This window comes from Ursus arctos, unplaced genomic scaffold (assembly GCF_023065955.2).
Source record: "Ursus arctos isolate Adak ecotype North America unplaced genomic scaffold, UrsArc2.0 scaffold_21, whole genome shotgun sequence".
NCBI lineage: Eukaryota > Metazoa > Chordata > Mammalia > Carnivora > Ursidae > Ursus > Ursus arctos.
In genome coordinates, this window is record NW_026622886.1 from 15,519,577 (window position 1) to 15,545,432 (window position 25,856).

General features: G+C 39.9%; 1 protein-coding gene across 6 annotated transcripts in view; it reads left to right on the top strand.

Moving 5' to 3' along the window:
- The window catches only part of ANKS1B (ankyrin repeat and sterile alpha motif domain containing 1B), a 1,053,061-nt gene that overhangs the window by 772,671 nt on the left and 254,534 nt on the right, over positions 1 to 25,856 (top strand). For all 6 annotated transcript variants that reach the window (XM_044384492.2, XM_044384493.2, XM_044384494.2 and 3 more), the window contains one exon: positions 283 to 435. In XM_044384492.2, coding sequence (XP_044240427.1) covers positions 283 to 435 — 153 coding nt within the window. The remainder of the gene's footprint in view (positions 1 to 282; positions 436 to 25,856) is intronic.

The window sequence follows — 25,856 nt, forward strand, 5'->3', positions numbered from 1 at the left end:
TGTCAATAATGTCTATAACAGAAGTTTGACATATTTCGTTTTCTCAAATATGAAGTTGGTGTAGCAGCTAAATCAGAAATTCTTGGGTGCATTTTTGAAAACCAATTCGGTGTGAAAATTATTAGTGACTTAGAATTGTGTGTAAAGCATTTTGTTTTTCCTTATTTTCTTATCCAAAAAGATCTGTTGCTTCAAATCAGATAAATTTCCAAGTGGCAAGATACATTCTGTTTGTTGGAACTCGAAGTAATCCTCATCCTAATGTGATTTTCTTAATTACAGATGAGACCCATTGGCCACGATGGCTATCATCCCACTTCTGTCGCTGAGTGGCTGGATTCCATTGAGCTAGGTGACTACACCAAAGCCTTTCTAATTAATGGCTACACATCGATGGACCTGTTGAAAAAAATCTGGGAGGTTGAACTTATTAACGTAAGTTGGTCTCTTAAAGATACCTTATCCATTCAACCCTTGGTAAATGAAATTCCTGTTGTAGGTGGGTAATGTTTTCTTTCTTTGTTACCGTTTGAACATCCATCAGGAATTTACAGGTATGCCTTCTGCTTTAAATATATATCTGTCTTGGTTCCAGTCAAGCTCCACAGTCATTGTCTTTTAAAGTTTTGATGTGGGAAACTAGGAGGACTCTCAAGGTGTTTTGCATTATCCAAGAAAATTTCCCAAGCATTTTGAGGCTTCCCATTTTAGTAAATCTAGTCAGTTTGGGATATGGACATGATAACAAATAGGCTCCCATCCTGATCTTGTTAAAGATTAGAGTTCTCATTTTTAGTTCCCTATCTCTATTATGTTTCCTTGTCTCTAATCCCTGGCTGCATATATAAACACCATTCTTGAAGACATTGCTTTTCTTCTAATTAAATAGACTGCTATAATATCAAAATTTTATTATCCAGAGCTTATATCTAATCTTAAGTCGTCTCTGTTTTATTTATATACTTGGCATAGGTTTTCTATAAAAACTGGCCAACATGTGTTGCCATGTATTCAAGCCCAAAGAAATCAACTAGATCTGCATAAATAGTTTTAATACTGATATTTTACTTATTTCATTTTTACTGCTTGTTTATGTCCAATGGCATCAAGGAATGAAAGAATGAAGAGGTAACATGTAATTATCATGCCTTCACATTGTAATTGGCATCCTGAACATTTCTTTCCCAAAATGAGTGAAAAATCATTTAATCTTTTAGAGAATTTCTTAGATTTAAATTTTATATCCTAAAACTTTAAAAAGCACTCATAACCTGAAAGATAAAGCAAATAAATTTCTGCCGGTTCAAAAGAGATTCGTTCTACTCTTTATGCCACTTTCTCGCTACAAGTCCAGTCGTTGTGGATTGCATGCCATTAATTATTTTAAATTATTGTTATTTGTAGTAATTAACTCTTCTTTGCTTTTAAAAGTCTGTCTTAAAAATAATATCTTTTCTAGAACATCTCATAAAAACTGTCCTTTGATCTAAAAATCACAGTAAATGGACAAATTCTTGGCTCCTTCTTCTAATTTGCCATCAGTTACTCTTTGCTTTCTGTCCTTACTCCCTCACAAAAGCTATCATTATTTCAGCAGAAACTCACTGTCTGACTGAAAGCCTCTGATTAATTTTGTTCTTAGCCTGCGTGGCAACACAGTGGAACTCAAGGAGAATGTGTTGCATTCTGGTTGCCTCCAGGAAATTTTAGTTCTCCACCGAGAATCCAGTACTCATCTGATGGCTACAGTTAGCCATTTGTTAAAGGGAGACCTTCCATATATCAAACAAACATGTTTTCAGTTAAGTGACATTCTAGTCAATTATACAACTTGACAAATATCTCTGTATAACGTCTTCTGAATAATATTGTTCCCCACTGAAGAACAAATACTTAGCACATGAGTCACTCACTTAATGGGCATTAGCAATAACCCCTCATTGAAAAGAAGGGATTCCAATAGAACTCTATTATAAAATGTTTTCTTTGAAGCAAGGATCATTGAAGCAGGACCAGAAGTCTCTTAAAATCCAAATGCTGGGGCTAACGTTTAAGATGTGAGTTTGGACCAACACTTTTCCCAGTGCTGGGGGGACTGTGTCCCCTGTGGATGACTCCAATGACCATTGGTCAGTGAGGCTGTGAGGCCCCAGGTTTAATGCCAGGGCTCAGGAACTGATCTACCACTACCCACATGCCAACCAGCTGTGAGTTGGGACCGAAGAATAGCCTTTTCCACCCATACAGACTCTTCAAGCATTTTCCCTTTAGCTACATTTGCTAATACAATCCGTCTTCAATCCTATGAGTCATACCTGTCACAGCATTGTTATCAGAACTGGAAAACATAGTCACTGTGTCTTAGATCTTGAGGCTAATTCTTCTGCCCTGGAGTACATCTGCATCTAATATCAACCCAGTATATATTTTCCTTAAGCTGATAGAATTTAAAGTCTGTGACATCTTTATGGGCAAGTTTACACTCTTGAGGAGGCTTTGCGAGTCATTTCTTCCATAGATATATTTATTATAAACAAAAATTAATCTGTACCTTTAGACTTGGAAATCAGAGAACAAAATTTTTATGCCCGCCAGAACTGCTACAAGGGTGATACATTTGTTGGTTCTGGGTTGTTGGGTTTTAAAATGAAAGAAAGGCACAAATGTGTGCCTTCTGGCTTACAAAGCTTTAGACTAGTCTCAAATTCAAGACTTTCATTTTTCCCAACTACTAAGGGAAGACATCCAAATATAAAATAATCTCATATATAATATATGGGCCCAGTAATTCTATATTAAGTACCCATCACTTGTTTTCTGGCTTGAAGGGAATGTGCAGTCACTTTGATTTAGAGCAAAGCTTTTTAGAGAAATTCACCTCCTGAATCTTTGTAACAGTGGCTCATTTTAAGGAAGTCATTTGGCTTCAGTCACTGTTGTTCTATGTAAAGTGAAAAGTGCAAGGTGGGGAGTTGTCTTTGACACAGGGGTCTCCTGGTGGAGGGGAGGAGAGCAGAGGGTGAGGAGGCTGGCTGCTGCTGTAATTACAAATATGTTTAGCATCATTAAATAGTATTGATTAAGCCTCCAATTTCATAGGGTATTTTGCTTGATGTTTGAAAATAGTCACACATTCTCAGGGAGTGTAAGTCTATTCAAAGTATTTTCATGAAGAAATGAAAACTATACCAAACTGATATTTGAAAAGTACAAATACATTTGAAATTGTAATCTTTTCAAAAAGATCCCAAAGATCTTTTTTTTCTTTTTTCTTTTTTTGGTGGAGTGCATTATTGCCTTTGAAAAACATTTTTATTTGATTACCTAATGAAGATTTTGGTCACAAAACTACCCAAAGTATAGGGATGAGGCAGATTAGTAGAAATCTCATTTCTTAATATCAATATTCTCTGCAGTGGAAATCAAGCAGAAAGAAACTTTTAAGATGTAAGTTTTACAAGACCATGTGTGTCTAGACTTAGAGAATTTAGATGCCCATAATTGTTCTTTTTATTCTCTAATCTATGCTTCATATGCAGAAGCTCTTTTATGAATAGCTTTGTTTTGCGTGTGTCTGCTACTATCATTAATAACATCATTAATACTACTCTTACTTTTGTATTGATATTTTAGTGTTATATGAATATATTGAGAAAGGTTGTCAGGCAGATTGTTCCCTGTGCAGATGCTTGCTTGAATTATAGTCATCTCCAAAGGCTTGTTGAGAGAGCTAAAGACTAGTTAACAGTGCTTTAGTACATGAATTTTCTTTACTCAGAAGGTTACTCAGGCCTTATACAAGGTATTACCACGTTTACACAGCAGTTCCCACTGCTATTGATAACCTCAACCAAAAAAGTATGATAATTAATAATTAATATTAATATTTAACAATTTATTTTACCACTGAGTACCTACCAAGAGGATTTTGGTTAGATGAGATAAATTTGAACACTATCCAGTTTATTAATGTGTGAATCTTAGTGTAGAGCATGTCATAAATTTCTTCCCAGTGGCTTTACCATTATTTACCAAGGAAATAATTCTAGCCAATGCTTATGACACCCTACAGTACTGATAATGATAAAAGTACGCACCAAAGGGCTCCTGGGTGGTGCAATCCATTAAGTGTCTTGACTCTTGGTTTTGGCTCAGGTTGTGATCCCAGGGTCGGGAGTTCAAGCCCCATGCAGGGCTCCATGCTCAGTGTGGAATTTGCTTAAGACCCTCTCTCACTGTCCTTCTCCCTCTGCCCCTTCCCACCGCCACCCACCCCCATCCCATTCTCTCTCTCTTTCTCTAAAATAAATAAATCTTTAAAAAGTCCCCACCAAAAGAACAAAATAAAAATCAGCTCTAGTACATTCTTAATTCTCTGTTCCTAAGTACAAGAATAGTTTTAAAAATCTAACTACAGTTGTTGGTTGTGTTTTAAATAACTTTGGGTAGAAACAAAATAATTAAGGTAGCAATACCCATATGTGTCCCATGAAAATCATTTGACTTATTTTTGCAACAGTAAGTTGATTAGAAGATCATTTGTTTCTTGCCTAATAGCTCCTGAAGCTATACTTACATTACTTTTTCATTTAGGACTGTCAGATTTTTCTGGTTTCGGTTTTTTGGTTGTTGTTGTGTTTTGTTTTTTTTTCTCAATGTTGTTGATTTAATTTCTACCTTTCCAGAGAAATTTTGTGATAATCTAATCACTTAGAGAGGTACTAAATATCTTTAAAATTTAACATCCTAATTTTGTGTTGAATCTCTAATTGTGTGACTTTATTGGCTTTAAAATGCTGTAGAAATACAGTATCGGTATCAAATTCAGACTCATTACTTGCTTTGCTTTTTATTTCATGATCAGCATTATAAACTATCACTCCTATCTACCCTACTCTCATTGCTGTAACTGCTATTAAATTTACTCCCTAAAAGTCTTGTTTGCACTGTGCACCTGAGTATGGGTGTCTGTGTCTGTGTACATGTATCAGATAAAGGGAAATGGTAACTCATACTCAAGAATAATGAGCAAATTCACAAATTGCAGGGAATGTAAGGGGAAGATAAATTTTATAATTCCATTTCCAAACCAATTATTTTAAGTAAAAGGTTATGCCTTCACTATAGGACATTAATAAATGAGAAAAACATTCATTTTTCCACATCAGGGAGGCTACCTCGTTCAACACTTCAAATGTTAACAACTTTAATCAAAGCCAAAGGCTTTAACTAAATAACTGGATAGGAGTATTCAAGTGTAGAACAAACTATAAATTCTCTGTGGGGGTAAGCGTTTCCCTCCCACCCTTGTAGGGTACAGCTGGCTCTTCACAAGACTTCAGGGCCGCTAGGTACAAACTCTGAGCTTCAGACTCGTTCAGTCTGTTATCAGGCAAAGCCCCCGAACTCCATCCCCCTCACTCACTGCATCTGAACTGCAAGCTTTTGCAGGGATTCTCTGGAGGCTTCCCTCCTTTGGCTCAAGTTTTGGGAAAAGCACCCTTCTCCCTTCCTACATGAGAGGAACAATCATCCGCAAATAAATACTCACTTTCCAGTGATTTTTAGCCCTTTCCTCCCTGGCCTGGGGAGTGGAGATGGGCTAACACTGGCGCTATTGGTTCCACTATCTTTCAGCATATTCTGCATATCCGCACCTATCATGCTGCTCTCAACTTTGGAGCCTTGACCTACACTGAAATCGAATTATACTACCTAGGATACACCGAACCATGAGAACTCACTGCAGGCAATATAGCTGTTCTTTTGCATCCAAAGTACATTTACATATTTGCAGTGCCTCAGGGTCAATATGATGGAATAGGCATTATTGAAGTGTTGATGCCAGAATTAGTATCCCCCCCCCCCCCCACACACACACACACAGAAACTAAACACGGTATTTGGGCCTGAAGAGAGCACTCAGCAACAAACGAATTACATGAAGAACTAAAACCCTCTGATTAGAGCCATTTATGAACCACCTCTGTACAAAAAGGAAAATCGTGTTCTATCTAGAAATGTCTACCTTAAAAAAAAAGTTATTTGAGTGGACAACTGTTGTTTGTTTTCTTCCCCTCCCCCACCAGATGTCATTCACTCTTTTCCTGACTAAAATGAAAGCATTCCTAATTTCCTCTGAAGAAGCCTCCTATAGTCTTCTGTGCCTGAACATTTGACCTAAGCCAAGCACAGCATTCAGCCTTCTCCCCTACACTCGTGGGCTGCACAGTAATCTTCATTAGGACCATTATTAATTCTTCATAGTTTGAGGGTCCAATGGAAAATGAAAATATGGGACGCTTTGTTCAAAAATTATTAAAAGATTTTAAAACAAGGACAGCAGAGCGTTAAACCAAGCACAGATTCCTTCAAAGGGCAGGTCCTTGTGTAACCTCATACATCATACAACCCACGAAGCCATCTCTGCTCTTCATTCCTTCATGTATAACTGTATTTCCACCTGCCATCATTCCCCTGCACAAGCTCTTCCTTTAACATTTTTTATAGTGTGGGCTGCTGGTAAAAAGACTTGATTTTCCAAAGCTGTTTTTGCTGAGTATAGAATTCTAGTGTAACAGTCCTTCAGAGATGGGGATCCACCATCCCCTCTCCTGCATTATTTCTAAGGAGACATCTGCTGTTATCCTTTCTCTTTTGGGTTCTGTTGTTGTTGCTCTTCCTCTGTATATAACTTGTCTTTTTTTTTTTTTTTCCTCTGCACCTAAGAGTGTTCTTTTTATTACTGGTTTTGAACAATTTGATTATGATGAAACTTGATGTCATTTTCCTCATGTTTCCTGTGTATAAATTATTTTTGACTTTCTTAGATATGAGGTCTATAATTTTCATTGACTTTGGAAAATTTTTGGTCATTCTCTTATTTATTTTTTTAGGTTTCCCATTAAATTCTTATATTTTTTCCTTCAACTTTTCAAAACTTTTTTTTCTAGAAGTATACACACAAAAATCCATATAAATCATAAATGTATTGCTTAGTGAATTTTCATCAAAAAGTTACACACCTGTAACTAGCTCCCAGAACAAGAAATGGAAAATTGCCAGCACCTAAAAGGCCCCTTCCAGTCACTAGTGTTTTTAAGAGCAGAGTTCAGTGCACTCACTTTTGTGCATATGTTCTTGCACGGGGCTTCTTTGGTCTGCAGCACATTGCACGAGGTTTTAGGACAGCGAATTCTCTTTCATCACTGTGCAACATCCTGAACTTGTTTTAATGGCTTTTTTGAGCTATAACTCACAAATCATACAATTTGCTCATTTTTAGTGTACAATTCGATCATTTTTAGTATATTCATAGTTATGCAATCATCACCATGGCATTTCTATTGTAGCCAAAAACACATAAAATTTGCCATGTTAAGCCTCTTTATGTAAGTACAGTGGTGTTTACGCACATAGTTGTGCAACAGATCTCTAGAACTTTTCATCTTGCAAAACTGAATCTATGTCCATTGAACAATTCCCCTGTTTCCCCTCTCCTCACTCCTTGCAACCACCATTTTGTCTTCTGTTCCTAAGAGTTTGACTGCTACTCTAGATGCCTCACATGAGTGGTATCATGCGGCGTCTGTCTTTTAAGACTAGCTTATTTCTCTTAGCATAATGTCCTCAAAGTTCATCCATGTCATGGCCTATGACAGGATTTCCTTCTTTTTAAGGCTGAATAATATCCATTGTATGTATATAACACATTTTCTTTATCCATTCATCTGTTGATAGACATTTAGATTGCTTCCACCTTTTGAATATTATGGACAATGCCACAATGAACAGTGTGCAAATATCTCCTCAAGGTGCTGTTTTCAGTTCTTTTGGATATATAACTACAAGTTGGATTACAGTCATATAGTAATTCTATTGCTAAATTTTTGTAGAACAGCCATACTGTTTTCAATAGTGGCTTCTCCATGGCCATTATTTAAAATATTATTTTCTGTCCCACATTCTCTCTCCTCTGCTTTGGAAACTCCAATCATATGTATATTAGACTATTTGAAGTTGGGCCACAGCTCATCAATGCTCTGTTCATTTCTTTCAATATCTTTTCTCTCTGATTCATTTGGATGGTTCCTATTGTATGACTTCATGTTCACTAATCTTTTCTTCTTGTAATATCTAATCTGCCATTATTAACACCCAGGGTATTTTTTATCTCCGTGATTATAGTTTTAATCTTTAGAAGTTAGACATGAGTCTTTTTTACATTTTTTCATATCTCTATTTAACATGCTCAATCTTTCCTCTAACTTATTGAACATATGGAGCGCAGTTATAATAACTGTTTTAATGCCCTCGTCTTCTAATTCTAATATCTGTGTCAGTTTTGAATTGGTTTCAGTTGATTGCTTTTTCTCCTCGTTGTTTTTGGCATGCCTGGTGGTTTTTATTGCATGCCAGACATTATTAATTTTACTTTGTTGGGTGCTGGATATTTTTGTATTCCTGTAAATATTCTTGAGCTTTGTTCTGGGACGTAGAAAAGCTCCTTGGATATACTCTGATCCTTTCAGATCTTGCTTTGAAAATTTGTCAAGCAAGCCGGAGCATCGTTTAGTCTATGGCTAATACTTCCACTACTGAGACAAGATGCCTCTGAGTCTTCTAACAATGGCCTGTGAGTTTCCAGATTTCCCAGTCTGAATAGTGCAAACTACTACCTTTGAAGTCTATGTCCTATTCCCACTAATATTTTCAGGTAGTTTTGTTTTGTTTTGTTTTGTTTTGTTTTGTTTTGTTTTGTTTTGTTTGATCTGGCCTCAGTTTCCTCATATGCATGTGCTGATCAGTACTTTCTCTTCTTTAGTACTCTATTCAGAACACTGCAGCCCCTTCAGTCTCCCTAGACCCTCACCTCCATCCTCTCAATTCAAAGAGTCTTTCAGGCTCCCGGGGTTCCACCTTCTGCACCATGGCCTGGAAATTCTCTCAAGGTGGTAAACTGGGGCAACTGTAGGTCTCTCTTTGTTTGTTTCTCATCTGTCAGGGATCAATGTCCTTCATTGTTTCATTCCAATGTCTTAAAAATCAATGTTTCATATACTGTGTCGGGATTTTTAGTTGTTTCAGGTGAAAGCAGGGTGGGGATAAATACAATCCCTTTTAATCCATCTTGGGCAGAAGCCCAAACCCATGCTACTTTTGGTAATCTCTATAAACTAGAGCCCACAGCTAAACAATTGAATCGAAATCTTTGGTGATGGCATCTGGGCAATGGGAGTTTTTTAAAAGCTCCCAGGTGATTTTAATGTGCTGCCTGGGGGGAAAACCACTGCTATAATCAGGGGGAGCCATTAAGGATTTTAATCAGGAGAATGACATGATCAGAAGAGTAGGTAGGGGCCAGAAGCCAACACTCTCAAGAAGGAAGAGCTGACTAGGAGGCAAGGAGCTGAGTCAGCCAATTCTGCTATACAGTTTTTCAAGCCACAAATGTGTTAGGCATGACAGGAATAAAGCCTGCGTGTCTCCTTAGAACCTGAGAGTATCCCTCAGTTGGAAGTACATAAATATAGAGTCGATTTTCATTGTTATATCCCTACACATCAAGAAGAGGGTAAATTATAGTCAGTACTTAAAGGAAGTTAGAACAAATAAAATACGTTTCAGAAATGCTTTTTATAGTGGCTAAAACTTTTCAGTTTGACCCTTACAAGGCTAAGCCCTGGTTATGTAAAAAAATGTACTTACTGTTTATAAAGTAAAGGTAGGACATATGATGTGTGCCCGTGTTTCAAATGCGCCCTCTCTTCTTTCATCTGTACCTTGAAATCAGGTCACTTAACTTGGAGTCCTATATCTACCACTCAGTATGGGACCTTCCATCACTTACCACCTCTGGGCCTCAGTTTCTCATTGATAAATAGAAAATAACAGTATCCACCCCCACTGGCTTCATAGGTTTTCTGTGAGACTCAAAAATCACATGAGAGCTTTTGATTACCCAGCCCTTTCTCTTCCCTCCCTCTTTTATTGTTCTTTTGCCTCTCTTTCATTCTCTCTTCCGCAGCTCTGTCTCCCAGCGTTAGGCTGGGAGCTGACCAGCTCCCTTGGAGCCTGCTCTCACAGCTTATGTGCCATTTGTTTCTTGCTCTCGGTGCTCACCTGCTGGAACCTAGAAAGCCCTGTCGAACGTGCAAAGTCTGGTCTCTAGGAATCACTGCTCATCCTCTCTCTTGCCCCCTTCCCAACTCCAACCCCTCTCAACATCCTTTCTCCCAACAGGTATCATCTTTCCCTGCCAGCCCTGCCTAAACCCTCATTGCTTAGTGCTGCTCAAATCTGCACTCCTGGAGTGGGTGCATGTCAGGTACAATGACTCTCTCAGCTCCCGTAGCAACATTCAGGATAAAGCTGCTGAAGATCTTGCCCCAACTTTTTCCCCCTGACAACGCTTAGGTACAGAATTACTAATTTCTTTTGTTTTTTCCCCCAACTACACAGCTTTGACCCTTGACTTTCAGCCACACACTCCTCCTTATTCTTGAAACAGAACACCTTAGGTCAGAGCAGGGGAGTGGCTCAGAGGTTAGGGATGTACTCATTCTCAATTTATCGTCCCTAATCTTAAACCCTTAAACCCTGTTGCAAAATTTCAGCTTGATGATCTGTAAGAGTGGGAACTTCTGACTGCTTTTTGAAATAGTTGGCATTTTCTTTACATTGAAATTGCTTCTTTTAAATATATAGTATTATTAATTATAATGAAGTCAGTTAACTTTTTATTCTGCATTTCACTCAGATTTCTAATACGGTTTGAGGACTTTTGTTTCTTTAAGAACTCTTTGGAGATATTTAGGGCAGAGCTTGTTGCTAAGGAGATCGTGTATGTTGCAGTTAAATAGATAAATACAGTAAATTGTTCCTACGCTTCTAGGAGCTTTGAGAGGGGAAAAATTTTAATGGATTATTCCTATAGTGCAGAAAATACAAAGGACAAAATCCTCCATAAAATGCAAATACACTTTTTGTGCTATCCTGATGGAGAAATGCTTTTGGGTCTTCCTTGGGAAGAGATCTGAGATCATACCGAAAGGATAAACCTCTGTCTTCTTAGAGGAAATGGAAGCTGAAGAGATATTTTTGTTTAAAGATAATTATTAGGAATTTTGAAGCCTGACATAATGAGCTATGATAGAAGAGAGTGACAATAAATAAAGGCTCAGAGTAAATAATAAAGATTAACATTTTTACTAAAGTATGTATATAAGATTAGTGTTAGAATCAGCCCACTATGAAAATAATTCGAAAAGCTGGGAAGGAGAGATATTAAGTAGGTGATTTTGTAGCTTGGGATTTATATCTGCTTTTTAAGATGTTTAAGGTTGATTTAGAGTTTAAGTCTAGCTGTTTTGCTAAAGAGATATATTATGTTAAGTTGAGTATTGTGATCTCAAATTATTTTTGAACTCAAGCAAAAAGTTATTACCTTGAACCTCAGAAAGCATGTACATGCCTTACTGTACAAACCTTATGCCTGGCACCCTGCCGCCACCTGGTGGCAGCATACCTAAAGTACATAGCAAGTGACTAAATCTTAAAACAATTCCTTAAATGCAGAAACTAATTGCAAATTCAGTGCCAGTTTTATATCAATCCCTGTGAATAAATAATATAATAAAACATGAAACAGAAGAGTTTTAATTTTGTAGACATCAAACACCAAATTCAAACACCGTATGCCTAAAACTGTGTAACAAAATGGGAAAAACCGTCTACTGTGCATTCCACCAATTAGATTAATTTAGGATAACAGTGTCCTTATAAATACGTGCATGTGTGCATGTGTTTAACATAAAAATATGTATATTTTCTAGTAGAGTCTTACTTTGGTATAAACTGCTTTGGGGGATATTAGATTTTCTAAAACTTAAATAGGATCATTATCTTTTTAAAAATTCTATTTCATGGTAGCTGTGGGAGAAAATACAATAAGTATTTCATAGGCTTTACCCTTAAAAGAACTTCCAGACTAATGGGAAAGATGGACATTTACACTAGATGTAAGAAAGTAGTATTAAGGGGAACTAAATATAAAAGTGGTTCCTGCTTCCCAAATTGGAACACAGGGTCTTCTCCTGAAGGGGGTGGAGGTGGGCAGGAGAAAAGGTGAGATGGGGGGACCAGGAGAGTAAGCAGTAAGCATCAATAGTAAAAGCATAGAGGCTCTAAAAGCAGTCTTCCAGGGTTTAACTGCCCATTTTATTTCTGATCATTTAGCTACCTTACGCAAGTCACTTAACCTTCTCTAAGCTTCCCTCTAAAATTTCCTTGCCTCTAAAATTTGAATAATATGGGGCGCCTGGGTGGCGCAGTCGTTAAGCGTCTGCCTTCAGCTCAGGGCGTGATCCCGGGATTCTGGGATCGAGCCCCACATCAGGCTCCTCCGCTGGGAGCCTGCTTCTTCCTCTCCCACTCCCCCTGCTTGTGTTCCCTCTCTCACTGGCTGTCTCTATCAAATAAATAAATAAAATCTTTTAAAAAAATAAAATAAAATAAAATTTGAATAATAATATTATCTATCTTCTAGGTAATATTGTTTTCAGGATTAACTAAAATAACCTAGTAGAGCATTTTGCACAATGCTCTTGCAAATAGAAGGTACTCGATCTTTGTTTCATGGCAGCCAAATGGAGGGGCAGCTTCCAAGCTCCCCAGATTTGTGGGATGCATTATCAGTTATCCATTGCCACAGCAATGCTATGCAACAATCTGTCTGAAATTGCAGTGGCTTAAAGCAATAAGCACTTGTTTAGCTCACAAGTCTGTGGGTCAGTAATTTAGGCTGGACTTGGCTCTAAATTTCTTCTGATCTCAGCTGGCTCCCTTCACATCTGGCAGTTGGCTCTGGTCTGCCCATCGAGGTAGTGTCAGCTGAGACAACTGGGGCAAGCTGGCTCTACTCCAGGTGCCCCATCCTCTAACACGCTCTCCCTGGCATGTCCTAGGGCAAAGACAGAGAGAAAGAAACAAAAATGTGCAAGCCCATTTTCAAGCCTCTGCTCACATCATATCTGCTCATGGATGGCCAAAGGAAGTTATATGACCAACTCAGAATTAAGTTGAGAGGGGAGGCCAGAGTTCACCTCTTGACAGGATGAGCTAAAAATGCAGAGTAAATGGCTTGGATGCAGGTCAGAATGAAAAACTGAGACTAGTGCAATCAATTCTGTACAAAAGAGAAGTTTTGATTAGAGAAGAGAGAATTTTAGAAGTATGGATGCTCTTATCATTGTTTCTAAGTCTCCAATCAGAATACATGAAATCGGAACCATCTCAGAAAATCTAAAATGATTAGTGGTGCTAAAGTGTGGGGGCCCACAGGAAAAAAATGGATAGGGTACTATACTAATGGACCCAGGGCTTAGATGTATGCAAAAGTTGGGGACAGGACCCCCCCCACACCAATATTTAACAAGTAGAGGATAGTAACCTGGATGATAAATATGCCATATAATAATGGATTTGCTGGATCTATAAAAGATGAAAAATTGGTGAATTAATTGGCCATGAAACTAAATTATTTTAGCAAATTAAATCCTAAAGTATTTGCCTAGTGGAAAATCATTCTCATGCCTTGCTCAAGTACTTGTTGTACACCAACTCTTTGCTCAGAGTAAGTATGCAACAGATATTTTGGAGGAGGGAGGAAATTATATATTTAATTTTAAAAAGTACCTCCAGAATGTATAAAGAACTGTCATATTCAATAATAAAAGATAGACAACAAAAAAAATAATGAATTTATGAACACACCCTAGAATGGTTCCTAATAAGTCATATCCTTATCTAATCACCTCCCTTTGAGTGCAGGTAGAACTTATGACTTGCTTTTCACCAATAGAATATGTGAAGGTGAAGGGATGTCAGTTCTATGATTACCTTAACAACAAATTTTTTTAATTGAATGTAGTTTCTTAGGTTAGTTGCCTCCTCTAGATACAAGAGTAATAACAATAATAACAATTGTACAGTAGTAGGAGTTTCAGTACCTTGTCCTCCATCTTCCCCTTTATTAAATGTCAATCTCGCTCAAGATTTTGTCCTCAGATCTCCTCTCTTCAATGCTAGGCTCTTGGACAATATGACCTATGGAAAGACTTCAACTGGCGCCTTCAAGTTGATGGCCTCCAAGCACACATCTATGGTTTTATTCCTGATGTCCAATCTCTCAGTTCACACAACATCTCAAGTTTCTTATTCACCTTCTCTCTCTCAATGAATAAGAGGTGCTATGGAGTTGTGCTCGACAGCAAGATTTTCATCCTGGCTCTGCCTTATTATTAACCACCATGAGCATTGTAGACTGTATTTTGTTTACGCCTGTATCCCCAGCTCTTAGAACAGTGCCTAGCACACTGTAGGTGGCAAATAAATATTTGCTGACTGACCCAAGGGTGCTTACCACTGACGTATGCTGACACATTTCATCTCACCTTAATCTTATGAGATGCACACCATTGCCACTCCCATTTAATAGATTGCAGTGCACTGCATGTTTGCTCCCCCCCCACCCCCCATCACATTTATACGTTGAAACCCTAATCCCAAGGTCATGGCATTTGGAGGTAGAGCCTTTGGGACGTCATTAGGTCATGAGGGTGGAGCCCTCGTGAATGGGCTTAGGGCCCTTACAAGAAGAAGCCAGAGAGCTAGCTCACTTCTTCCACCACGTAAGGACACAACAGAAGCTGGCAGTCTCCAACCCAGAAGAGGGCCCTCACCAGAACCCCACCATGCTGCACTCTGATCTCAGCCTTCCAGCCTCCAGAACTGCCAACAGAAATAAATTTCTGTTGTTTACGCCATTCATTTTACGATCATTTGTTAAAACAGCATCAGCTGACCCAGATGAAGTAGTGTGAAAGGAACTGTTGGGTTTTAGTGAGAAAAGCCATAAGTCCTTTCTATTTTACATTCACAAATGTCTTGAACACTGAAAGGAGCTGGACTAGGCTGGTCTTGAAATGGAGACACATCTAACAACAGAATGAATACAATACCCACAAACTTTTCCCTCATGTTCTTGCCCTAACAGCAATTTTCCAACAATGTTGAGCCTAGATGGCTGCCTAAGGTAGCTCCATTTCTTCCTCGTGGCAGCCACTGGTTACATATGTTGCTCAAGATGAACACGGGTGCAATGTCTGAGGTACGCTGCCATAAATGATCCCGCATCACCACCACACACATGTGCGCACACATACAGAGAGAGAGAGGGTGGCTCTGTTATCACCTCCCAAATGCCAAAACTATATACCCACTGCCCTTCAGAAATTGTACTAAAGAAAAGTCCATGCCCAACCTACCTCATGCATTGGTCCTTGAAAGCCTAGAGAGTCGGGACAAGATGGAAAGTCTCAAAGTAAATAAGGAGACCCCACAGAGTGCCCTTTCCTCCACAGTCTCCTCCAAAAGTAGGTAAAGAGACCATCCCTCACACATGTCTCCTTGACACTGGCGCAGCAGAGAAGAGTAAGTTGCAATGCAAATGCCACCTGAGAGAACTGAATCTATAGTCATTCTCACTTCCTGTGGACTAACCAGATTAATCAGCTGACCTAGAACTTCGCCAAGAAGTGCAGGAGTTGGTGCTTTGGATTGAGAGAAAGGAGGAGAGAGTTGTAGAGCAAATTTAGAAATGCCGAGAAAAGCACCAGAGGGAAAGCAGACTTGGGTGGCAGGGTGGAAAAGAGGCTGGACTCAGAGTGAGATAGGCCAAATTCTAGGGCTGGTTCCTTACTTCCTCTGGGGCAAGACACTTAACCTTATAATAGCCCTTTTATTTATTTGGGTTTGTCCTTATCACCCCCACCCTTGCCAGACACCAAACTCTTTGAGAACCTGTAGGCTCAGCTGTATTCCACCTCCAATGCCCTTCACAGAACAGGTACTTAAAAATATTCATAGACCACATCACTGCCGGAGAAGAGTGGGGAAAGAAAGAAGGAGCCACAGGAAGCAAAGTTGTCAGAGTCAAGCTTTACCTACTTGATGGTGGAGGGCCCAAGAGAGGCAACTGTCTGTGGCACATATGATGAAGAAACATAAAACAGGGTAAGAGGGACAGAAAGTGACTAGATCTTAAGGAGGCTAGTCAGAAATGACTTCTCCAAGGAGGTGACATCTGGGCAGAGATCTGAATGAAATGTGGGAATAAGCCATGCAAAAATCAGCAGTCCAGACTGAAGGAACAGCCACTGCAAACACCCTGAGGCAGGACCATGCGAAGTCCATCTGAGGACCAGGAAGGAAGCCAGTGTGGCTGTCATAGCAGAAGCACAGGGCAAGGCTGGCAGGAAGTGACGTCAAAGATGCCCCGGTCATGTGTCTTATGTAGAAGGATGGAGTTGTATTCGAAGTGTGAGTGGAAGCCTTCGGAAGGGTTCAGAGTAAGAGAGTGTGACATGGTTTGGTTTATGTTTTAAAAACTCATTTCACTGCTGTGGGAAGGACAGACCTGGGATATGGGGGTGTCAGCAAAGGGAGAGTGAAAATCTGGCTCGAGACTCTCCCAGTAGCTCAGGCAAGAGATGATGGTGCCTTGCACTGAAGTTGTGGTGGAGACAGTGAATCAGAATGGCCCCTGGAGACAGAGCTGGTGAATTAGACATTGACTAGAAATGAGAGGAATTGAGGATAAGCCAAAAGTCTGTGGCCTGAGCTGTTTCCTGAGATTGGGAGTATTTAGGAGGAAAATTCTGGGAGGAGAAATCAAGAGTTCTGTCCAACATGGTTAAGTTTGAACAACCTACTACACACTCCAAGTAGAAATGTCTAGAAGCCATTTTACAGTTATATAAATTATATTTAAATATATACATTATACATTTATTTATTTATTTATTTTATTTATTTATTTAAAGGAGTATGTAACACCTCTGCTCTCCTTTGCATTTGAAATAAATATTTATGAACTATGCCTGAGAAAGCCCAAAGTGTGGCCAAAATGCATTTCTGTGCTCTTTACCCTACATGGGGCCATACTTTCACACACGCCTTTTTCTCCTGAGAACCTGCTAGTACAACAAGCAGGAGGCCTGGGGCTCGGGGCAGAGAGGTGTGCACTCCCTCCACAGCCACCTGCCAGGCGGCACGTCTTCAGCTACTGACCTGCTATCCATCAAGGAGCTTGACTACCTCTTTAAGATGGTATCCTCGAGTAGAAATAAGAGAATGACTCTGGACTCAAAAAAAATCAGCACCGACTTCACACGCAGTGAGTGACAACCTGCCCACCGCAGGGCTGTGAAATGTTTCATAGCTTTCCAGCTGACTCTTCTCCCAATCTGCCTTTTCATGCTGATCTGAGAGCACCTTTCAGCCAAACAAACCAACCAACCAACCTCAGGGCCTTTAGCCCTGACTTTTCAAAATCAGACATGAAAACACAATGACCTTCTTAACTTGAATTTTAAGTGATGGCCTTAACAAAATTATCTTATTTTTCATTAAAGCTATTTACTTCACAGTCATCGGTCCATGCTCCATATCTAGCCAAGCACTTAGATGCTTTTGACTAAATTCAGCTCCCTAACCAAGGTTAGCAGGTTGCCCTGAGAATGTTTTGCTCAGTCTACCATAGGCGTGAGACACAATGGTGAGTTACAAGTTTTCATGCAGACACATCTTTGCTAACCTGTAAATGGGCTGCAGAGAACCTTGAATGTAATGAGATAAATGAGATCTGGTGTGTGCACAGCACTAGACATCTCAAGATAAAAACATCTGCTCTGTTCTAAATAATCTAAAATGCCACTTATTATGAGATACACAATTATTTTATGTGTCCCCAAGAAAGAAAAATAATGGTGATAGTCAAACTAAGACACAGTGCCTTATGGTGTTTCAGTCCCACACATCACCCCCCGCAAGAGCCTTGTAGAGTTTTGACATCTCATTCATTTAGAGGGTTTTGTCAGTTTCTCCTGACTGTTGAGCTCCCTGGCAGGTAATAGGTCATTTTCTTCGTGTAGTGCAGCGACAAAGCAGAGCACGGCTCCATGTATTTATGGATATCTCCTTTCTTCAGCTCCATAATGTATATGGTTACTGCTTTTAAAGAAAAGATGTAATTGCCTCTTCTCCAGTGAAGATATTTGCTTCACAAATATCAAATTACCCTCTTCCTTCTCTATTTGTACCTTCCTAAGTACCAAATAACTGCTCGTATTAATCCCAAAATATAGTGTGATCTTTTTTAACACAACTTAAATGCTCATTATTCTCACCATGTGTCGTCACAACAATGCAAGTGGGCTCAGTGGACAGTGTGAACAGCTATGACCAAGAATGCTTGCACGTGTGATGTCAGTCATACCACAGCAATTATGAGGCACCACTGATGTAAGATCCATTACCAGTTCAAAGATGGCAAAATGAGGGGGAAATGTGTGTCTTAAAATTAGTGAAGTACGGTATAAGCAAGGCATTGTGGGAAGAGTGCACAAAAAGAAAATAGAGTTAGGTCTTGAGTTAATATTTTTCTTTGCTTAGGAAAAAACTCCCATTCTTGACCATTTCCATAGATATAGGATGATATTGTGTTCATCTACCAAGAAAGACCTCAGACTCTGTCAGGATGTGGCAGATGAAGTCACTTCAGGAATCTGACTTTTTTGGTCATGATACTTGTCAGGGATTGACATCACTGACTTACACCGCGCATTTCCTCATTATCTCCTGCTTTAAAATCACTGTGCACGTAGTGAAACTATCAAAACCACCCTTAGGGAGAGGAGGCGCAGGCCTTGTGTGATTGGAATATTCAAAGCAAGGCAACTGCAAAGCCAATGCGGTACCTCACGACAGCCGGGAGGATAGGATTGCTGCTGTCGGAGTTGACAGGCTGTCTGTATCAGGACAGCCCTGAGCAGCTTACCCAGAGGGACTTCAGTCCCTTTCAGACCAGAACAGAAAGACTTGCAGCCTGACCTTTCCAGAAGCCCGGCTACTTGATCATCATCAAACCCAGTTGCTTTTTCTTCTTCTTCCTGACATGCCCTTGCTCTGATTACAGACTGGGTATCATCAGATTCTTTGCAAACTCCAAATGTGTTCTGACCTCAGGGCCATTACTGTTGCTGTTCCCTCTGCCTGGACCCTTTATGTACATCTTCTTCCTCCTTCTGCATCATCTCAGCTCAATGTCACCTCCTAGGGTCAGCGCCACCTTTGACCACTCAAACTCATGTCTCCCCACCCTCCATCAGTTTCCTTCATGATATCCAGAATGTTTGTTTGTTTGTTTGTTTGTTTGTTTTTATAGCCCTGAATCTCCTCATTTTTCTATATGCTAATGGCCCAGCTCCATTACTGGAACATATGTTCACCTCTGCATCCCCAACACCTGGAACACATAGAAGATGCTCAGTAAATATGCGATTAATGCACAATTGAATAAACTCAACTCAATTCCCATCTAATCAGCAGTGTTTTTGTTTTTTGGGGGTTTGCTTTGTTTTGTCTTGTTTTGCATTTGGCTTAATAGCCTGTCCTCCTCCAGCTCCACTTCTCCTTCCTATCTTTCATCGACAAGACCTCACACTTACGTGCCTCTGTGACTCCTTGGATTACACTGTCCGTTCTTCCCTGAAAGCGGACCCACAGCCGTAGACGCCAGGTCTACTCTGGTCTCTGCCCTCACCTTCTTCTGTTCAGGGCCTTCCTGACAAACACCTCTCTTCCCTTGTTGCTCTGTGTGACTGTGCAGCTCCGGTGGCCTGTTTGTTACTGAGGTGTCTGTGAAGGTCTAAATGAGCAGCAACAGCGGTGGTGTCTCACACGCATGCCAACAAAGCGCTTGCTAATGGCTTGCCAGATCCTGTCCCCCTCCCCCACCATCATTCCTTCTCATGCCCGCCAGCGTGGACTTAGCACCCCAAGGTTCTTCCCAAGTAACTGGAAGCTGAAGGCATTTCCAGTCCTTAGCACTTCGCTAGGGCATAAACAACTTTACTGCTGAAGCTTTTCCTACTAATAGCAGTCACTACTAGCACTGATTTTTTTAAGTTTATATTGATTTCTACTCTGTGGAAGGGGAATTGAAGACACATTAAAAGCTCCTGACTTTGTAGAGGTTATAGCTGATGACAGTCAAGCATAGGAGGCTTTTCTTGCTCTGACTGTTACTAGCAGCCTGTGTATGTGCAGGGGAGTTAAAGCAATAAAGATGCAAGTGACCTTTGTTAATGGATTTGAATTTTGTAGAGTGATCAGGAGATACATTTCTACAGACATTTGGCCCCTGCACCGTGGAGTATAAATGGCACATTACACTTAAAATATCATACACCATGACTACTTAACTATAAACCTGCAGATAAGAAGCATGCCTTATATATCCTTGTGTTTTCCACAAAGACTTACACTTAGTGCATGATTACTTGATTGAATAACTGAATGGTGCTGAAGAAGGCCAGCCATTAGCAAGAATCTAGGTCAAGTTTTTAATCCTCCCTATGCATAAGAACCACTGTGGGAGCTCTTAAAAACTATGGATTTCCAGGCCCTTCCACAGATATTTGTATTCAACTGGTTGAAGTAGGACTTACATATACATTTTTTTAAAGGTCCCAAGTTGATTATAATGTATAAACAGGGTTAAAAACCACTGAACTAGATAGAAAGCAATTCATTCCCTAAAAATAATAATGGTAATCCAGTCTATGTTAAAGATTGCGGTTAATAAATCACAAGAAATGTTTTGCCTGGGTGATGTTAAATCTGGTAAACACCTTACTGACATGATGTACTTGCCTGTCTTAAGTCATCGATTATTTACTTTAATGTGAGAAATAAAGCCTAAAATGTAATAATAAATACAATTCTTTAAAATATTAAATTCAACACGTATTTTGAGGAACAACCTTAAATTCTAATCCAAGATTAAATCCTAAACATTTCTTCTCCTGAGTTAGAAAAATGAGACCCAACAAAGAAAAACAAGACAAATGGAATAATATTTCTAGAGAAGGAAGGAAGATAATTATAGTGTGTTGAATGGTGGCCCCCCCCAAAAGATATGTCCACCCAGAACCTGTGTGTGTGACCATATTTGGAAAAAAGAGTCTTTGTGGATACAATTAAGGTAAAGATTCAGGATAGTCCTGGATTATCCGAGTGGGTTCTAATCACGCAAGTGTCCTTAAGAGAAGAAGTAAAGACACAGACAAAAGAGAAGAAATAGAGGAGAAAACCATGTGAAGATGAGACAGAGATGTTGACACAAGTCAAGGAACACCCAGAGACAGCAAGGTCATAAATTTCTGTTTTGAGCCACCCAGTCTGTGGCCATTTGTATAGCAGCCTTAGGAAGTGAATACAATAATGTTCTTGAAATAGTAGCTAGAGTATCAGTTTTAAATGTTATGGCCCAGAATTTGTTAAAGGAACTGTAAGATTCAGTAGAGCATATGTTAAAGGGAGACTGTCTTCAGTCAACTGTAAATCATGATCCCTGTGACAGGTGGTACATGACCTCTTCCCCTCCACCATATTGCTGGGTTGAAGTACAAATGTGGGCTTCAAAGGAATTGGAGCCAGATGCAGAGAAGACCATACCTGACTGTGAGAAATATTTAAGATTAAATTTGGTAATTAGGCTTCTGCTTTTGAATGATACCATAGGTAACCAAGCTCAGTTTCATTAGTAGGACAATGTTCTTATTTGTGGTTTGAATCAGGAATGGTTTCAGCTTCAAGTAACTGAAACCTGATCAGTAGTGGTTTAAATAATTCTAACGTGTATTATGCCGGCCAGTAAGAGGCCTGGAAGTGGGCTCTTGCCAAGTCCCTCCTGACTTTTTGCTCTACTTTCCTTAGTGTAATGGTGCTTTGTCCCCATGCTTTCCTGTTTTTCATCTTGTGGTTGCAAGGTGGCTACAGCAGCTCTGGGCATTACACCTGCACACACAGATGGATGAAGAGGAAAGGGAGTAATGATAGACATATGTGTTCCTTTTATCAGAAAATCAAAAGCTTTTCCAGAAACTTTCCAGCAGACTCAGATTTACACCTCAATGGCCAGCCCAACTCTAAGGAGACTGAGAAAGTATTTCCAGCCTCTGTAAGAGAAAGCAGGCAAGGGAGAGAAAATTGAAATGGATTTTGCCCAGCATCTGCCACAGAGCTAAAGGAACCACTGTCAGAAAACAGTGGCACTCTGGAAAAGTCTAATACTATTTATCAGTAACATGCAATTGAACGAAAAATTCTCAAACCCTGAATTCCTGAGTAAATGATGTAGAACTAAAGAAGAAAATCAAATTTCTTTAATTAGTTTGACTTGGACTATTTCTAAAAGATATGAAATGATTTCTAAACTTTCCCTATAGCCCCATCAAACTTTTATAATTATCCAAATCTTTTATCCATGTAGACTGTAAGGCATTTTAGATTAAGAGCACCAGAAAAAGAGTAAAATCTTACAATTCCTTTTGAAAGCCAAAACAGAAGAGAAATGAAAAAACAAAGAAGGAGTACTTTAATTTGGGACTGATTTTCTGCCCCTTTCATCCTACTGTTCGTGATCTCTTCTTGGCCCTTCTTGCAGACATGTGGGTGATCCCGGGTAGAGGGATATAGAAAGAGACAACCCAGAAAGCTGGAGAGAGATGTTTGTCTTGCTTACATTGTGGCCTCAACACAAATGACCCTTCTTTGCATACGTCTGACTGTGAGTCAGTGAGAGTCCGCAGAGCAGAGAGGGTCTGATAAGTCCACCTCATACTCTTTTATCACCAAGCACTATGCTGAGTGCTAGAGACACACTGGTGAGTAAGCCTCACTCCCAAGGTCTTCCCTTTGAAGAGTTCATATGGTGGGGAGGTGAGAAAGTAGGACACTGAGCAGAAAGCGCCATGTTCAAGGTCTGTATAGGAAACACACGTAATTGGGATGTAAAACCAAGCCGAGGGCAGGACAGGGTCAGGAATGTTTTCCCGCAGGTGGCATCCAGTACGAGAAGGCAGAAAGGAGGATTCTGCTCGGTTAGGAGGAAGCTGCAGCTGGGTTGGATGCTGAGATAGGAATTTAATTCCTTCCTCCGAAGACAGGAGAAGGAAAGACCCCAGGGTAGATCGGGGAGAAAGGGAAGGCAGTGGGTTGTTGACCCGATGCACCAGAAGGACCCAGAAATGGAGCATCAGAAGCAGGACATGCAGAAGCGCCAGCTGCCCCACCATCACTATGACGAGAGCCGCGTGAGGCAACACGAGGTGGCCCCAGCTTCTCCCGGACACTGCCTTCTTGGCGACTGCAGCCATAGAGATGACATGGTGTCTTTGGAGTGTGCCCAGGCCGACAGCCACCGTCACCCAAACTCACAAAACAGGAGTGAGCCAGTCATTGTGAGACCTAGAGGAAAGCATCTCCATTTGAGCCTGAGGGAAGAAAACATAAGAACTGGAAACAACTTTCAGTTCCTTGACTGTTCCCTGAGGCAGGAAGTGAAGATAAATCCCTGTCTTTCTGGAAACATTTTAACAGGGCTTTATAGCTGACAAAGCTTTCACACGTTTCAGACGGCTGTTTTCTCTAACAGTCCAGTGAGGTAGGCATTTTACTTCAGAGGAAGGGGAGGTTCAGGGGACACCAAGGAACATTCACCCTTTTAGAAGGTGGTAGAGCTAAACTCAAGCTGGGTCCATCTGCGTCCAAGTCTCTTTCCATAAAGGACCCAGCATCCCTATAGTTAATCTGCTTTTCGACTTCACCACATCCTGTTCAAAGCTGCCTTCTCCCAGAACGTCTGTTACACATAAGTACACCTCACATTTCTGGGTTTCTTGCCAAAGAACTCAAAGACTATCCTTCTTATGCATTGTTAGTTTTCTGTTGAAAAGCCTTCCTCTGCTCCATGTTCTCTTATTCTACCTGCTGTAGACAACAATCGCCTTCCCCGCCACTAACCCTGGCAGATACTTCACTGTGGATTGGGTTGTTGAAGGAGTGCACGGGAGCAAGGAAACTGGGTTCCAAAGCGTGAGCAATTCACCTTACTGCCTAGGTGACCAGTCCTGGCCACTTGCTCTGCATGATCACCACCTGCCTCTTCTCCTGGGGATCAAGTGGGTGGTAATCCCCTTCCCCAGTGAAAACAAAGTTGAGTATTTAATTTAATATACAGCCTGTGTGGGGCGCCTGGGTGGCTCAGTCGTTAAGCGTCTGCCTTCGGCTCAGGGCGTGATCCTAGCGTTCTGGGATCGAGCCCCACATCAGGCTCTTCTGCTGGGAGCCTGCTTCTTCCTCTTCCCCCTCCCCCTGCTTGTGTTCCCTTTCTCGCTGGCTGTCTCTCTTTCTGTTGAATGAATAAATAAAATCTTTAAAAAAAAATATATATATATATATATATACACACACACACACAGCCTATGACTCAAGATGGGAATAAATGAAAAAGTGATTTTAGTGGCTATTTCCCATGTCAACAGTGGACTTCTGTCTTGTACTATCTGTACCTTGCTAGGGAATTGGGGATTTTATCTTTCAGTTTGGATAATCCCACCTCAGAATAGAAGCAGCACGAATCAGTACACAGCAGCCTACTTTAATGTCATTTTTAGTACAATTACCTACCACTGGTTAAGCCTAGCAAAATGCTTAATTTCTTTTTTATTAAAAAATAATTATGCATATTTGCAAGTAGACTTGATTTATTGAGCACAGACAATAATTATAACTCCCAGTTTGGATTTTCTCTGATTTCTTTATGTTGTTTTTTCTGTCAGCTGCATGAAATATTTATTTTAATGAACTTGGTTGCAATCACGGGTACCCACAGTCCTTTTTAAAGATATAATATCATTTAGTGCTTGTTAAAGGAGTTATAAAAATCCCAAAGCTGCACCTCCTCTAATTGTTCTTTCTTTAAAAAACAATTGAAGTTCATATTGAAACACCTGTATAACATGCAGGAGTTACTGTCCTGACCGTGAACAGGGATCTGTTTACCACTTCTGAGCTGCCCTGCATGATAAGCAATTTGAAGAATAGAGGTAAATTTTTGTACATGATTTAAATTCTGTTTTCCTTTTGTACATATATGGTTTTATCTTCCTCATCCAATGATTCTTTTTATTGAAGTAAAATAACCTTCACAGGTGACCATATTCTGAAATTCAAGAAGGAAATAGCTCAATAGGAGAAGGCTTATAATTTTCAATTTAATGACAACATTTTCTCTCTAACCTTTGGTCTCATCATCTCCCTGGCCTCTGGATCCATAAACAGAATAACGGCCACAGGATGTCTCAGGAGTTTGATAATAGAAGCTAAATGAGAATAAATGTATAATACATGTGTACATTTAAAAAACACACTGTCTTTTGAAGCTATAGCAGTTGTTATAACAATGCTTGACAAATACATTTACTCCCTAAAGCAATACCTTGTTCTTCCCAGTGAGCAAAAACAATGCATATCTTTGTTATTTCAAACAATAGAGAACGAAATTCAGAGTCTAGAAAATTATGTTCAACTTTCACAATTGAGGGGAGAATAAAAAATTATGAGGATATAAACATCAACAATGATAAATGTTTATCACACCTCTATTATGTGCAAACCATAAAAAAACTTTTTTAAGTTGAAGTATAGTTGACACACAACGTTACATTAGTTTCAGACGTACAACGTCGTGATTCGACAACCCTATACGTTTCCCCCTATGCTATGCTCAGGTGCAGCTGCCATCTGTCACCATACGACACTATTACAGTACCATTGACTAGATTGCCTGTGCTCTACCTATCATCCCTATTACATTTATTTCATAACTGCAAGCCTATTCCTCCCACTCCCCTTCACCTATTTTGCCAATCTCCCCACCTGCTCCCCTC